This window comes from Oncorhynchus clarkii, chromosome 12, assembly GCF_045791955.1.
Source record: "Oncorhynchus clarkii lewisi isolate Uvic-CL-2024 chromosome 12, UVic_Ocla_1.0, whole genome shotgun sequence".
In the NCBI taxonomy this organism is placed as follows: domain Eukaryota; kingdom Metazoa; phylum Chordata; class Actinopteri; order Salmoniformes; family Salmonidae; genus Oncorhynchus; species Oncorhynchus clarkii.
Window position 1 is genome coordinate 84,153,712 of NC_092158.1, and position 13,172 is coordinate 84,166,883.

Here is a 13,172-nt window from a genome sequence, read left to right on the forward strand (position 1 = left end):
AAAGATTGTGTTCAGAGTTCTCCAGTGTTCAGTACAATCCAGTGAGTTTACCAAGGCGTGACTTTTCCCTCATAGTCCAGGAAGACCCCAGTCTGTTTCTCAGTTAGGGAGTCCATCACGCTCAGGAGTCCTTCCACACTCTCTGGAGCATCGATCGCCCCCTGGTGGTCATAGTAAACACATACATGATCGGCCTCTGTGGCGGTAGTGGTATTAGACTTATATTGGGCCATGACTAATCAAAGCCTTTCAAATGTTGTTTTGACCCCACCAGATAATCAAAACAGAACATCAGACCAAAGCCCAGTTGTAGGCTTATGCCACGACCCACTATTGGGTTCTGACTCCTGCTCCTGATGGACTACTGGGACAACACTGCTCTAAGGTGCTTAAACATAGTTCATTACATATTTTCCCACCCTGAGGTCAATGCACTCAATAGAAGCACCCTGCCAGTCAGACTCACCCCTTCTCCACCCTGCCAGTCAGACTCACCCCTTCTCCACCCTGCCAGTCAGACTCACCCCTTCTCCACCCTGCCAGTCACTCACCCCTTCTCCACCCTGCCAGTCAGACTCACCCCTTCTCCACCCATGTCAGTGCGGACCCAGCCCGGGTGCAGGACCGCAAACAGGATCTCATCCTTCCTGAACTCCTCTGTAGCGCAGAGCGTCAGCATGTTCAGACCAGCCTGAGAGGAGAGGAAAGGAGGAGCAGGAAGAGAGAAGGGAGGGAGACTATTAAAGAGGAGAGGATACAGGACAATAGATTGGATGTAGAGCCATGACTACGGAATGAATGAAAAGGTTTCAAACTCATCAGACACATGACATGTATTCCATTCCAGCCATTACAAAGAGCCCGTCCGCCGATTTAAATTGACACCAGCCTCCACTGCCATGGCTGGGCTAACCCGACAGGGAATATAATGTGATGTGAGAGGCTGTGTTATGACAGGCAGGGTAACAGAGGTCTGTTCACTTTGAGAGATGACATTGGGAAGAAAGAATACATCTCCTTGACGGTTACCATGGAGGCCACCATGCTGGAAATGCTGACCACAGCTGGCTTATTGCAGGACAATCCTGGTTTCCCACTGGCTGTGGCTGCTGACTGCAGATAGGGCAGAAACTCCTTATGAGGGAGACAGAGAAAACAAAAATGATGAATCATTCTTCAGTATTCTGCACCTTTTGTTTGCCGACATTAGGAAAAACAAATACATTTTGAATGTCCTCTAAAACGTATTTGTATATGTGTTTTTCTGGCTCTCTGCCCTTAACTTAATGACGTCCATAGGGCCCAGGATGTTGGTGTTGAATGCAGCCTGTATTTCCTGGGTACTTGTGGTCTGCATGGTGCCGTGAGTCAGCACCCCTGTGTTGTTTACTAGCACGTTGAGCCCAGCCTTCCCCACCAGACTGCCCACCTGGCTGACTCCTTAATGCTGCAGGGGTCTGTGGCGTCTGACAGACACAGAGGAGAAAAAGTCTGTCAGTCAACCGCTAGACTAAACCCAGATCTGTTTGTGCTGTCTTGCCACCCCTAACAGTAATTGTCCTGAAAGCACAAACAGATCTGGGTTTAGTCAACCCCAGTATCCAGTCTAACATCCCAGCTGGCCAGCTCAGAGTAACCTGGCACTCTGCTATGTGATTCATACAGTACAGGCTATACAAGTGCATGCTGTGACTGGTGAGATTGACAACAGTGCCATTAATAGGCTCAATAATCCTTGTGCTAGAGCGTGAAGAAACAGAAGAATGGTACAGAGCGAGTACTCACCAAGACGGATGACAGTGATGACATTGGGGTGCTTCTTTGCCAGGTCTCGCAGACCCTTAAACACAAAGGACACATTGTTGGTTAGACACAGAAAATACATCTCCAGAAAGGCTTTATTTTCTATATTTGCTCAGTAGAGTTTTCCTTATTCAGTGGAGTTTGCCTTCAAGCAGAGCCATGTATTTAGAGGGTTGGGCCATTGAGGTTTGTGCATTATGATGCATTTACATGACACTATTTCAACATTCTAAGGCAGCCATGTGAGCGCCCTATTAACAAAATATGGGGAATATTTAATAATCACCATGCACTGCACACTGCCCTATCCCATCTGGACAAGAAGAATACCTACCTAAGAATGCTGTTCATTGACTATAGCTCAGCCTTCAATACCATAGTACCCTCCAAGCTCATCATTACGCTTGGGGCCCTGGTCTGAACCCCACCCTGTGCCACTGGGTCCTGGACTTCCTGACGGGCCGCCCCCAGGTGGGGAATTTAGGAAATCTTCACTTCACTGATCTTCAACACAGGGGCCCCACAAGGGTGCGTGGTCAGCTCCCTCCTGTACTCCCTGTTCACCCATTACTGCGTGGCCAATCACGCCTCCAACTCAATCATCAAGTTTGCAGACCACACAACAGTAGAAGGACTGATTACCAACATGGAGGAGGTGAGGGCCCTGGCAGTGGTGTCAGGAAAATAATTTCTACCTCGACGCCAACAAAATGAAGGAGCTGATCGTGGACTTCAGGAAACAGCAGAGGGAGCACGCCCCTATCCACATCGACGGGATCGCAGTGGAGAAGGTGGAAAGCTTCAAGATCCTCGCCATACACATCACTGACAATCTGAAATGGTCCACCCACACAGACAGTGTGTTGAAGAAAGCGCAACAGAACCTCTTCAACCTCAGGAGGCTGAAGAAATTAATCTTGGCCCCTAAGACCCTCACAAACTTTTAAAGATGCATAATTGTCAGGCTGTATCACCGCCTGGTACGGCAACTGCACCGCCAGCAACCGCAGGGCTTTCCAGAGGGTGGAGTGGTCTGCCCAACACATCACTGGGGGCACACTGCCTGCCCTCCAGGACACCTACAGCACCGATGTCACAGGAAGGCCAAAAAGATCATCAAGGACATCAACCACCTGACCCATGGCCTGTTCACCCCGCTATCATCCAGCAGGAGAGGTCAGTACACGTGCATCAAAGCTTCTATCTCAAGGCCATCAGACTGTTAAATAGCCATCACTAGCCGGCTACCACCCGGTTACTCAACCCTGCACATTAGAGGCTGCTGCCCTATATACATAGACATGGAATCACTGGTCACTTTAATAATGTTTACATACTGCTTTACTTATCTCATATATACTGTATTCTAGTGTACTGTATTTTAGTCAATGCCACTACAACATTGCTCATCCTGATATTTATATACCTCTTAATTAGATTATTTTACTTTTAGATGTGTGTGTATTGTTGTGAATTGTTAGATATTACTGCACTGTTGGAGCTAGAAACACAAGCATTTTGCTACACCCACAATAACATCTGCTAAATATACTGTATGTATGTGACCAATAACATTTGATTTGATTTAAATAAGGCTATGTAATTGGATGTCTAGAATTAAAACAAAATACAACATTCTAAAAGTCGACCCAACTCTCTAAATACATGGCTCTGCCCTCAAGGACATAGCTGCCCTAAGAACAAACATAGAATAATGAACACTCCAATCTCCCCTCTCTGCTCCAGCAGCAGCAGCTCTGCTCTCACCTCAGCTCTGAGCCCGTCTAGGTCTCGGCAGCAGGCTAATAACTGGCGGACCGGCCAGGGAGACTCCACCATCTGTTAACCATCTCCAAACCCAGGCCTCGGGTAGCCCCCGGGTTCAGGACGCTGCATGCTTTAGCTGCCATTTCTTCTCGTTTCAGTCTCTGCCTCGACCTGGAGTATGTGACTGTTCAGGGCTCTTCCTTCTCACCCCCTTTATAACGTCAATTATTTTCATTGAGTGTTTATTCTGTAGCCGCACCACACCTAGTCCACATTAGATTGTGTATATGAGGTAGTATGCTGAGACGTGTGTGTGTGAGTGTGTGTGCGTGCCATGGGCAGAAGGGGTTGTGTATGGGAAATTAAGGACGTTAATACCGTACCTGATGGTTGCAAATTAAATAGAACCCACTGGGCACTCCCTGGTTGAATCAACATTCTTTCCACGTCATTTCAATGAAATGACGTTGAACCAACGTGAAATAGACGTTGAATTGAGTCTGTGCCCAGTGGGAAGTTACATCATGTAAACTGTGATGAGGGCTAAGCCAACAGTAGACATGGGGACGCAGCCTGGACTGCAGCTAAAAGCTGTGTGTTCATCGAACAATAGAAGATGAATGAGGTAATGTAAACAACTCAGCTTTGGGAGCTGAAGGTGGATCAGATTCAGGGAGCTGATGAGAGGACGCTTCCCAAGGCCTGGACAAACCGTCCCCTGAGTGGCGCAGCGGTCTAAGGCACTGTATCTCAGTGCTAGAGGCGTTACTACAGATCCTGGTTTGATCCAGGGCTGTATCACAACCGACCGTGATCGGGAGTCCCAAAGGGCAGCGCACACTTGGCCCAGCGTCGTCCGGGTTAGGGGAGGGTTTGGCCCAGCGTCGTCCGGGTTAGGGGAGGGTTTGGCCCAGCGTCGTCCGGGTTAGGGGAGGGTTTGGCCCAGCGTCGTCCGGGTTAGGGGAGGGTTTGGCCCAGCGTCGTCCGGGTTAGGCCCAGCGTCGTTCGGGTTAGGGGAGGGTTTGGCCCAGCGTCGTTCGGGTTAAGGGAGGGTTTGGCCCAGCGTCGTCCGGGTTAGGGGAGGGTTTGGCCCAGCGTCGTCCGGGTTAGGCCCAGCGTCGTTCGGGTTAGGGGAGGGTTTGGCCCAGCGTCGTCCGGGTTAGGCCCAGCGTCGTTCGGGTTAGGGGAGGGTTTGGCCCAGCGTCGTTCGGGTTAAGGGAGGGTTTGGCCCAGCGTCGTCCGGGTTAGGGGAGGGTTTGGCCAGGGTAGGCTGTCATTGTAAATAAGAATGTGTTCTTAACTGACTTGCCTAGTTTAAAAAAGGTTAAATAAAAAGAAGTGGAAAGCACTTGGGCCAGCAGTGTGGTTCTTAGAGGGAGGTGAACGACTCATGATGACGCTGCTCATGGGAGGTGATATGGCTGATTTCCCTCTCAGTGACACCCTTAATCATCCTACTACTGCCACACACACAATGACAGGGATTTATTGTGTTAGAGGGTAGTGTGTGTTTCCTTGCAGGAGTAATCTAATCTATTGAGTCATTAATAACAACTGTATATTTGTGTGTGAGTAGGTTTGAGTATAATAGTAAAGGCAGTGGGTTTCTGTGAGAGTAGGACTGAATGTGAACCAGTGTGATAAATGGAAAGTGAAGGAACCCTAATACATATAATGGTGGTCTATTTAAGCACTAAGGCCCGAGGAGGTGTGGTATATGGCCAATATACCACGGCTAACGGCTGTTCTTAAGCACGACGCAACACGGAGTGCCTGGACACAGTCCTTAGCCATGGCATATTGGCCATATACCACAAACCTCCGAGGTGCCTTATTGCTATTATAAACTGGTTACCAACGTAATTAGAGCAGTAAAAATATATTTTTTGTCATATCCATGCTATACGGTCTGATATACCATGGCTGTCAGCCAATCAGCATTCAGGGCCCGAGCCACCCTGTTTATAATTATATACAGTATATGTTCTGTATGTTTATACAACTGTATCACTGAAGTTCAGCGTTATAGCACGGTTAAAATGTAAAGGCAATGTTCCCACGTTATCGGAGACTGCATTCAGACCATTAGTGGATTCATAAGGATAGGAAAACACCTCTATTGATATGCATAGCCTTCAGAGCAGACTGGCACCAATACAAACATATGATCACAGCAAGCCATAACTGGGGGAACAAGATGGCACGCCAGCCAAGCCTGGCTACAGTGTGAGAGTATAATGACAGCTTTGAAAATGAATTGGAAATCAAACTGAGCCATTGAAAGAGTAGATGTATAGCAACTTTAATATATACATATTTCCATATCTGTTGAAACAGCACTGAATGAGGGCACTGTAGTGCATGGATGCTGAGTAGCATTCTCACCACACGGTGGCGCCACCATCTCTGATAAACCTCTGCTGGGTTTCAGACAAAGATTCACACGGCTTTCAAGACCTTGGTCTCCACATGCATGACTCTCCAACATGCATGACAATAATAGAATAGCGAGCTGGTTGAGGAGACGTGGGGAAGGGTAAACACTAACTAAATAACTAACTAACTAATTAACAGAGACAGAAAAGCTGGCCTTGGCCACTTAGAACTATCCATAAAGTTACATGAATCAGTAAACGAATATTAGCTTTGTTCAGGAGATACTCATCGACTGGGTCACTCCTTAAAATCTTTTCCCTTTCTTTCTGAAGACAGTACATGGTGTTATAGATCATCCAGCATTAGTGTATGCCTGCTAGCTCTCTAATTGTGGAAATTGACAGGTGATCACTGCTCTTTGGCTTCCTCTGCTGCTGGTGAGCTAAAAGATGAATGTGGGAACTGACGGAGAGTTAAAGTAACAGTACGATCAGATAAAAAGGTACAGAAAATATTCATGAAACCCCAGATCAGCATACTGTTGGCTCGGCTGCAATCACCTCGACACACACAACCACATAGAGACAGAAAAATAACAGTCATTTGGAAATGTGTTCCTTTGGCTGTCCAGATATAAATGTCAGTGTCTGGCTCATAACATACATACAGTACATGCACATACATAAATACAAATACAAGGTCATTGAATGCACTTCTGTGTCCCCAGCTCTCCACTTCAAAAATGAAACGGTGCATAAATGAAACAAACCAGCTTGTAGAAAAGGTCCATGCCTTTGAGTTTCTGAATACAAAACAACGTGACAGCTGTGACTGTCTGGTCAGAGTAGATGTGGAACATGTGTCCTTCCCTATAGAATATCCCCCTCCCTCTCTCTTTCTCTCTTTCTCTCTCTCGTTTCTCTCTCTGTCTCTCTCTCGTTTCTCTCTCCACTCCCACTATGCTGCTGAGTTCTGTTGTCTACGCTCACAAATGGGTGCTGTTCTGTGTGTCGAACCTGTGGCCCTCGGAGCGGCTGTTGCTGACCTTCCTAGTGCCCCCCTGGTTAGGCAACAGAGACAGAGGGTCTGGTCTGATCAAGTACCTGGACATGGGACACACACACCAAGACACACTTAGATGAATAATACATTTAACAAATGCTTATACGTTCTTATAACAAGTTATAAACCATTATACCTGCAGGCTATTGTTATGAAGGGTTACCCACTTAACTTTAGTGATTTATTCCTGAGTGAATGTGCAAGACTTAATTTAAGTTGGACCAGTATATTGAGTGAAATTGTGTGAATTTGCCTTCTGATGATGTGTGATTTGACTGACCATCAGGATATTGGGTACTCACACCACATCGTGCAGCTCCAGCCTGGTGTCAGGAGAGGGGTTGATGAGGATGTAAGACAACCTGTTGCCCTGGTCCGTCATCCCATCTGACACAGGAAGTACACACCACAAGACAGGAAATAAACATGACATGTCACAGGAACTCAAATGATACCAATTAAGTTGTTCCTTAGTAATGTTGACAAAAAAATAGTGGAGGAAAACACAAAGCTATGAACAAACAGTTCTATTCCATTAGGCAGGCACAGTGCAGTGCTACATGACCACACATCCACCCCACAGAACATATCTAACAGTACTCACTGAATCCTGTGGCTGAGAGGCCCAGGTGTTTCATGCGCGTGCGGACCAGAGAGTTGAGCTCCTGTCTCTCAGAGCGTCTGAACAGGGTCAGTCTCTGCTGGCTGATCCTCTCCGCAGCGCTTCCTGTGGCCCCCTTCGACCCGCTGGGCCCCCGACCCCCCTTCCTGCTCAGCCTTCTGGCCCACTGCATGCTCTTCCGCCGGAGGAGGGGGTGGTCCGAGGAGTGGGAGGAAGAGGAGGGGGGCTCGGAAGAGGTGGAGTTGCGGTGGGGACCCCTCCGAGACAGCAGGGGCTCTCTGGGCTCTCTGGTGTCCTCGTAGTCCTCCACTGTGATGGACACCTGGGACTGAGAGAGAGACACACATACACACAGCTCAGACCAATATCAAGCAGCAGCTGTTTCTATTGTGAGTTGTTATTGAGTGAGTTGAGTTTTTATTCTGGGTGTTGATGTTTTATCACTAAAACATCATGATGATGTACAGCTTGGTGTCATTGACTCCTGTAAATGATGATCTTTCTGTCCAGACAGGTACCTCAGAGACTGGTAACTTTTGGGCTTCAGTGCGGTAGATGCCGATGGGGATGTCACCAGTGGAGGAGCATAGTTTCTGGTAGAGTCGACCATAGGTGCGGATCCACAGGTCCTCCTCAGTGATCTTCATCTATGAGACCCCAAACACCCCACCTTCATCATCCTCAGTTCCAGGCAGCCACACTAACGTCCTTTCAACCTCAGTACCAGGCAGCCACACTAACGTCCCTTCAACCTCAGTACCAGGCATCTACACTAATGTCCCTTCAACCTCAGTACCAGGCAGCCACACTAATGTCCCTTCAACCTCAGTACCAGGCAGCCACACTAATGTCCCTTCAACCTCAGTACCAGGCAGCCACACTAACGTCCCTTTAACCTCAGTACCAGGCATCTACACTAATGTCCCTTCAACCTCAGTACCAGGCAGCCACACTAATGTCCCTTCAACCTCAGTACCAGGCAGCCACACTAATGTCCCTTCAACCTCAGTACCAGGAAGCCACACTAATGTCCCTTCAACCTCAGTACCAGGCAGCCACACTAATGTCCCTTCAACCTCAGTATCAGGCAGCCACACTAATGTCCCTTCAACCTCAGTACCAGGCATCTACACTAATGTCCCTTCAACCTCAGTACCAGGCATCTACACGAATGTCCCTTCAACCTCAGTACCAGGCATCTACACTAATGTCCCTTCAACCTCAGTACCAGGCATCTACACTAATGTCCCTTCAACCTCAGTACCAGGCATCTACACTAATGTCCCTTCAACCTCAGTACCAGGCATCTACACTAATGTCCCTTCAACCTTAGTAAAATCTAAGCAGGGCTGTATACTATACATTATATTGTTGATCATCACATTTCATAGCTTTCTGATGATAACTATTGAGAACATGAGCAGATGAGTTACTCACAGCACAGAGGAAGCCTGAGCCAGGCATGGAGTCTAGTCCCAGCAACAGTCTGGTGATGGAAATCATGTAGTCCTTCACAAAGGACTGGTGGGAACACACAACAAACAACAGAGGGTCATTGAGTAATAAAGGGGAAATACAAATATTATAGACTGAGTTTTGAAATATGGAGCGTTGCTGTGCTGGGGTGAGAGTTCAGACTAACCTGATACAGTAGAGTATCCAGCATGCTGACACTGAACACCTTCCCAGCAGCGAAGGGTAGACGAAACATGAAGACCAGGTTGGAGCCCCTCTCTCTCTCTTTCTATCAGATCACCATACACAGGAATAAGAAAACAGGGAGAGAGAGAGACGGAGAGAGACAGACAGGGAGAGGGTGACAGGGAGAGAGAAAGACAGGGAGGGAGAGAGATAGGGAGAGAGAGACAGGGAGAGAAAGACAGGGAGAGGGAGAGAGAAAGACAGGGAGAGAAAGACAGGGAGAGGGAGAGAGAAAGACAGGGAGAGAAAGACAGGGAGAGGGAGAGAGAAAGACAGGGAGAGAGAAAGACAGGGAGAGAGACAGACAGGGAGAGAGAAACAGGGAGAGAGATAGACAGGGAGAGTGAGAGACAGGGAGAGAGACAAACAGGGAGAGTGAGAGACAGGGAGAGAGACAAACAGGGAGAGAGAGAGAAAAGAGCCATTCAATTATACAACCACCTAAAAGGAAGTGATTCCCAAACCATCCACAACAAAGTCATCACCTACAGAGAGATTAACTTGGAGAAGACTCTGTTCACAAACACATACAGACCCCACATAGTCCCAGGACAGCAACACAATTAGACCAAACCAAATCATGAGAAAACAAAAAGATAATTACTTGACACATTGGAAAGAATTAACAAAAAAAATAGAGCAAACTAGAATGCTATTTGGCTCTAAACAGAGAGTACACAGTGGCAGAATACCTGACCATTCTGACTGACCCAAACTTAAGGAAGCTTTGACTATGTACAGACTAGCATAGCCTTACTATTGAGAAAGACCGCTGTAGGGAGACATGGCTCTCAAGAGAAGACAGGCTATGTGCACACTGCCCACAAAATGAGGAGGAAACTGAGTTGCACTTCATAAACTTCTGCCAAATGTATGACCATATTAGAGATACATATTTCCCTCAGATTACACAGATCCACAAATAATTCCAAAACAAACCTAATTTTGATAAACTTCCATATCTATTGGGGGAAATAACACAGTGTGTCATTACAGCAGCAAGATTTGTGACCCGTTGCCACAAGAAAAGGGTAACTAGTGAAGAACAAACACCATTGTAAATACAACCCATATTTATGTTTATTTATTTTCCCTTTTGTACTTTAACTATTTGCACATTATTACAACACTGTATATAGACATAATATGACTTGAAATTATTTGAAATGTCTTTATTCTTTTGGAATTGTTTATTTCACATTTGTTTATTATCTACTTCACTTGCTTTGGCAATGTTAACACATGTTTCCGAGAGAGAGAGAGAGAGAGAGAGAGAGAGAGAGAGAGAGAGAGAGAGAGAGAGAGAGAGAGAGAGAGAGAGAGAGAGAGAGAGAGAGAGAGAGAGAGAGAGAGAGAGAGAGAGAGAGAGAGAGAGAGAGAGAGAGAGAGAGAGAGAGAGAGAATGCTTCTGTCACCAACCAAGGAGGGCCTACAGCAGCACCTAGATCTTATGCACTGATTCTGTCAGACCTGGGCCCTGACAGTAAATCTCAGTAAGACCAAAATAATGGTGTTCCAAAAAAGGTCCAGTCACCAGGACCACAAATACAAATTCCATCTAGACACTGTTGCCCTAGAGCACACAAAAAACTATACATACCTTGGCCTAAACATCAGCGCCACAGGTAACTTCCACAAAGCTGTGAACGATCTGAGAGACAAGGCAAGAAGGGCATTCTATGCCATCAAAAGGAACATAAATTTCAACATACCAATTAGGATTTGAATTAGGCCGATACCCACTAATTATCCAAATCCAGAAAAGAGCCGTTAAATTCTATAACCACCTAAAAGGAAGCGATTCCCAAACCTTCCATAACAAAGCCATCACCTACAGAGAGATGAACCTGGAGAAGAGTCCCCTAAGCAAGCTGGTCCTGGGGCTCTGTTCACAAACACACCCTACAGAGCCCCAGGACAGCAGCACAATTAGACCCAACCAAATCATGAGAAAACAAAAAGATAATTACTTGACACATTAGAAAGAATTAACAAAAAAACAGAGCAAACTAGAATGCTATTTGGCCCTAAACAGAGAGTACACAGCGGCAGAATACCTGACCACTGTGACTGACCCAAAATTAAAGAAAGCTTTGACTATGTACAGACTCAGTGAGCATAGCCTTGCTATTGAGAAAGGCCACCGTAGGCAGACATGGCTCTCAAGAGAAGACAGGCTGCCCACAAAATGAGGTGGAAACTGAGCTGCACTTCCTAACCTCCTGCCCAATGTATGACCATATTAGAGAGACATATTTCCCTCGGATAACACAGATCCACAAAGAATTCAACACAAACAACAAATCCAATTATGATAAACTCCCATATCTACTGGGTGAAATTCCACAGTGTGCCATCACAGCAGCAAGATTTGCGACCTGTTGCCACGAGAAAAGGGCAACCAGTGAAGAACAAACACCATTGTAAATACAACCCATATTTATGCTTATTTATTTAAAACACTGTATATATATATATAATATGACATTTGTAATGTCTTTATTGTTTTGACACTTCTGTATGTGTAATGTTTACTGTTAATTTTTATTGTTTATTTCACTTTATATATTATCTACTTCACTTGCTTTGGCAATGTTAACACATGTTTCCCATGCCAATAAAGCCCCTTGAATTGAATTGAATTGAGAGCTGGAGGGAGAGACAGAGAGACAGGAAGAGAGAGAGAGAGCAGAAGAGAGAGAAAGAGAGAGAGAGAACAGAAGAGAGAGAGAGAGAGAGGAAGAGAGAGAGCAGAAGAGAGAGAAAGAGAGAGAGAGAACAGAAGAGAGAGAGAGAGAGAGAGAGAGAGAAGAGAGAGAGGGAGAGAGAGAGAGAGAGAGAGAGAAAGAGCGAGAGAGAGAGAGAGAGAGAGAGAGAGAGAGAGAGAGAGAGAGAGAGAGAGAGAGAGAGAGAGAGAGAGAGAGAGAGAGAGAGAGAGAGAGAGAGAGAGAGAGAGAGAGAGAGAGAGAATGCTTCTGTCACCAACCAAGGAGGGCCTACAGCAGCACCTAGATCTTATGCACTGATTCTGTCAGACCTGGGCCCTGACAGTAAATCTCAGTAAGACCAAAATAATGGTGTTCCAAAAAAGGTCCAGTCACCAGGACCACAAATACAAATTCCATCTAGACACTGTTGCCCTAGAGCACACAAAAAACTATACATACCTTGGCCTAAACATCAGCGCCACAGGTAACTTCCACAAAGCTGTGAACGATCTGAGAGACAAGGCAAGAAGGGCATTCTATGCCATCAAAAGGAACATAAATTTCAACATACCAATTAGGATTTGAATTAGGCCGATACCCACTAATTATCCAAATCCAGAAAAGAGCCGTTAAATTCTATAACCACCTAAAAGGAAGCGATTCCCAAACCTTCCATAACAAAGCCATCACCTACAGAGAGATGAACCTGGAGAAGAGTCCCCTAAGCAAGCTGGTCCTGGGGCTCTGTTCACAAACACACCCTACAGAGCCCCAGGACAGCAGCACAATTAGACCCAACCAAATCATGAGAAAACAAAAAGATAATTACTTGACACATTAGAAAGAATTAACAAAAAAACAGAGCAAACTAGAATGCTATTTGGCCCTAAACAGAGAGTACACAGCGGCAGAATACCTGACCACTGTGACTGACCCAAAATTAAAGAAAGCTTTGACTATGTACAGACTCAGTGAGCATAGCCTTGCTATTGAGAAAGGCCACCGTAGGCAGACATGGCTCTCAAGAGAAGACAGGCTGCCCACAAAATGAGGTGGAAACTGAGCTGCACTTCCTAACCTCCTGCCCAATGTATGACCATATTAGAGAGACATATTTCCCTCGGATAACACAG

At 46.2% G+C, this 13,172-nt stretch overlaps 1 protein-coding gene and 1 pseudogene across 1 annotated transcript in view; both read right to left on the minus strand.

Moving 5' to 3' along the window:
- Positions 1 to 47: 47 nt before the first annotated feature.
- On the minus strand, positions 48 to 3,713 carry LOC139422324 (C-signal-like; annotated as a pseudogene).
- A 3,141-nt stretch (positions 3,714 to 6,854) lies between these two features.
- Positions 6,855 to 13,172, minus strand: part of LOC139422325 (potassium channel subfamily T member 2-like) — an 84,831-nt gene continuing 78,513 nt past the window's right edge. Inside the window, exons 25-30 of the mRNA XM_071173520.1 lie at positions 9,273 to 9,374; positions 9,068 to 9,151; positions 8,149 to 8,277; positions 7,613 to 7,958; positions 7,311 to 7,395; positions 6,855 to 7,049 (exon numbers count right to left, since the gene is read on the minus strand). Coding sequence (XP_071029621.1) covers positions 6,932 to 7,049; positions 7,311 to 7,395; positions 7,613 to 7,958; positions 8,149 to 8,277; positions 9,068 to 9,151; positions 9,273 to 9,374 — 864 coding nt within the window. The 3' untranslated portion in view covers positions 6,855 to 6,931. The remainder of the gene's footprint in view (positions 7,050 to 7,310; positions 7,396 to 7,612; positions 7,959 to 8,148; positions 8,278 to 9,067; positions 9,152 to 9,272; positions 9,375 to 13,172) is intronic.